This window comes from Sorex fumeus, unplaced genomic scaffold (genome assembly GCF_029834395.1).
Source record: "Sorex fumeus unplaced genomic scaffold, SorFum_2.1 ptg000048l, whole genome shotgun sequence".
NCBI lineage: Eukaryota > Metazoa > Chordata > Mammalia > Eulipotyphla > Soricidae > Sorex > Sorex fumeus.
Genome location: NW_026606105.1, coordinates 3,480,611 through 3,483,277, shown reverse-complemented (window position 1 = coordinate 3,483,277; position 2,667 = coordinate 3,480,611). Strand labels below are relative to the sequence as shown.

Genomic DNA, 2,667 nt, shown 5'->3' with positions numbered 1-2,667 from the left:
GGAAACGAGGTTTAGAAAAAGGAGGAAGAAATCAAGCTTGGCCTTCTCGAAGTCATCTAAGCCAACAGCTGACGAAGAGGAATTGTGTCTATAGAAGTTATTTTAACTTCTGAATAGAAGAAACATTAGAATTTCAAAGCTACTGTTTCTCAGCCATGAATGAATCAATGAACTTAGGGCTGGGGAGTGTTCATGGAAGATTGCTAGACAGACAGGGATGTGGAAGTAAGTCACTGTAAAGCGCTCAACAAACAGAATATATATATTCCCCTCTGGGGAATATATATATGTGTGTGTGTGTGTATGTATATTATTTTGGGCTGGAGTGCTAGCACAGCAGGCAGGGCGTTTGCTTTGCATGCGGCCAACCCCACTGACCCAGGTTCGATTCCTCCACCCCTCTTGGAGAGCCTGGCAAGCTACCGAGAGTATTTTGCCCGCACGGCAATGCCTGGCAAGCTACCCGTGACATATTCAATATGTCAAACACAGTAGCAAGTGTCACAATGGAGATGTTACTGGGCCTGCTCGAGCAAATTGATGAATAACGGGAGGACAATGACAGTGATGTATATGTTATATACATGACATAACTTCACTTAATCACTTAAGTGAAGGGAGCCCGGAACATGGCGAACGGTAGTTCATGAAGCAAAACAAAGAAAGAAAGGCCAAGGATGGCAGGTCGCTCAGGAGAGGCAACACCCTCCCTCTGCTGAGCAGACCACAGTCACTCACCTGACATGCAACGGGGTCTCGGGGATATTCTTAGAGACCTTGAACCGGCCCGTGTCCCCGTAGGTGTCGGTGAAGTACACTCCAGCCACGCAAGTCACCTGGTTCCCCGGGAACGCGGACAGCACCTGGTGGGCACCGTGCTGGCTTGCCCAGTACCAGGCCTGGCCCCCGATGAGCAAGCCCCCTCCGCGCTTCACAAACTGCACCAGCTCCTCACTCAGGCCGTCGCTGCAGGCGTCTATGCAGTAAACCCCCAGGGCCGCTCCTGGTTCCGACTCCAGCTGATCCTGGGTACCAGCACCCTGAAGGATGCCGTTGAGCGCTTCCAGGGACGGGTGCACGCCCACGGGAGCGCCGGGCGTGGAACGGAGCCAGTCCACGGCGTTGCAGAGGAAAGGGGACAGGCTGGCGGCCACCAGGTAGCCCTCGTGGGCCACCACCACCAGGCGTCCACGGCCGTACGTGGAGGCAGCGATGATCACCTGGCCCTTGTCGTTCACCATCACCGGGAAGGCGGCCTCGCCGATGAGCAGCAGCTCGCAGGGGACGGGGTCTTTGGGGACATCCCAGTGGGTTACGCCGAGCATGAGAGCCTCGAAAGCAGCGGCAGGAGTTGTCGTCGCTGCCATGGCTGGAGCAGCTGCAGGAGAGCAGGGAAGAGTCTCAGAGAGCACGAAGAACAATTGCGACACGCCCAGCACCCGTCGGGTCCCTAGTGCACAAGGAGCACCCCAGGCCACGCCCCCTTTCACATGGCAATGTGCGAGTCATAGCTTGTATGTGCTGTTAACTACAAAACCACGGGGCCGGAGCGATAGCACAGTGGAGAGGGTGTTTGCCTTGCATGCAGCCAACCCAGGTTCGATCTCCAGCATCCCATATGGTCCCCCAAGGACCGGCAAGAGTAATTCCTGTATGCAGAGCCAGGAGTAACCCCTGAGCATCACTGGGTGTGCCCCCAAAAGGAACCAAGCAAACAGACAAAATCAATAAAATCACACGAACCCCTACTAATTTCAAGGGATTTCCCCTCCTCCCCCCTTTTTTTGCATTTTCCGTCACACCCAGCGATGCACAGGGGTCACTCCTGGCTCTGCACTCAGGAATTATCCCTGGCAGTGCTCAGGGGACCATATGGAATGCTGGGAATCAAACCTGGGTCGGCCGCGTGCAAGCTGAACACCCTACCTGCTGTGCTATCACTCCAGCCCCATCCCCCCTTTTTCTTACTGTGAATGACTTTGCCTGACCTTCGCTGGACATGATCGTAGACCCTTATCTAAGATGTCCTTACTGCCCAGGAGTCCCGGTGTCTTTGCCACCACAATTGAAGTGTATCCGCAGTGTTACTGAGGCATAATACTGAGTGTGAATCCGAAGAGTGAGTTTGCAGAAACGCACCATAAAGCAGTTTGGGAGACCACCCCTCATGGATGATGCTCTCTGACCCCTTTGCTGTCTCGACTTAGCCCTTTGGGGAATAAAGGCTCCTTTGTGAGGCTCAAAAGCAGGCTCCTCAGAAGCCATGACAGGATGCAGCTAACATCAAATCTCAACTAGGCCCCAGTTCCTGTTTCCCCGAAGCAGGACTTGCAGTTTCTGGTAAACTCCCAGTTGAGTAATTCACCTAGATAAGAAACTGGGCAGTTGGATCTGGTCAGTCATGAGGGGTGGCCGCATCCTTCTTGCAAAGAACCCCAAACCGTTACTGGTGCCTATTGTCTAATTGCTGACAACTGTTGTAATAGGCCAATGTTAAAAATAGACCAGCATATAAACCGCTTCTTGACTGAACCCTATATAAGCTGCTTGTGATTCAGAGTCGGGGTCCTTATCAAGACTCCACTGTGTCGGATGAGACTTGGACCCTAGCTCGGGCTAGCGCTGGCTCGGGCTAGTGATAAAGAATAAGCCCTGACCATGACCCCA

The 2,667-nt window shown here is 53.3% G+C and overlaps 1 protein-coding gene across 1 annotated transcript; it reads right to left on the bottom strand.

The window, feature by feature from the left end:
* Positions 1-734: 734 nt before the first annotated feature.
* LOC130032352 (TRPM8 channel-associated factor 2-like) lies at positions 735-2,001 on the bottom strand. The gene is made up of 2 exons (XM_056123935.1): positions 1,989-2,001; positions 735-1,378 (listed from the first exon to the last, which is right to left on the bottom strand). Exons 1-2 carry the CDS (start codon positions 1,999-2,001, stop codon positions 735-737), a joined length of 657 nt encoding a protein of 218 aa, XP_055979910.1.
* Between the last annotated feature and the right edge of the window lie 666 nt (positions 2,002-2,667).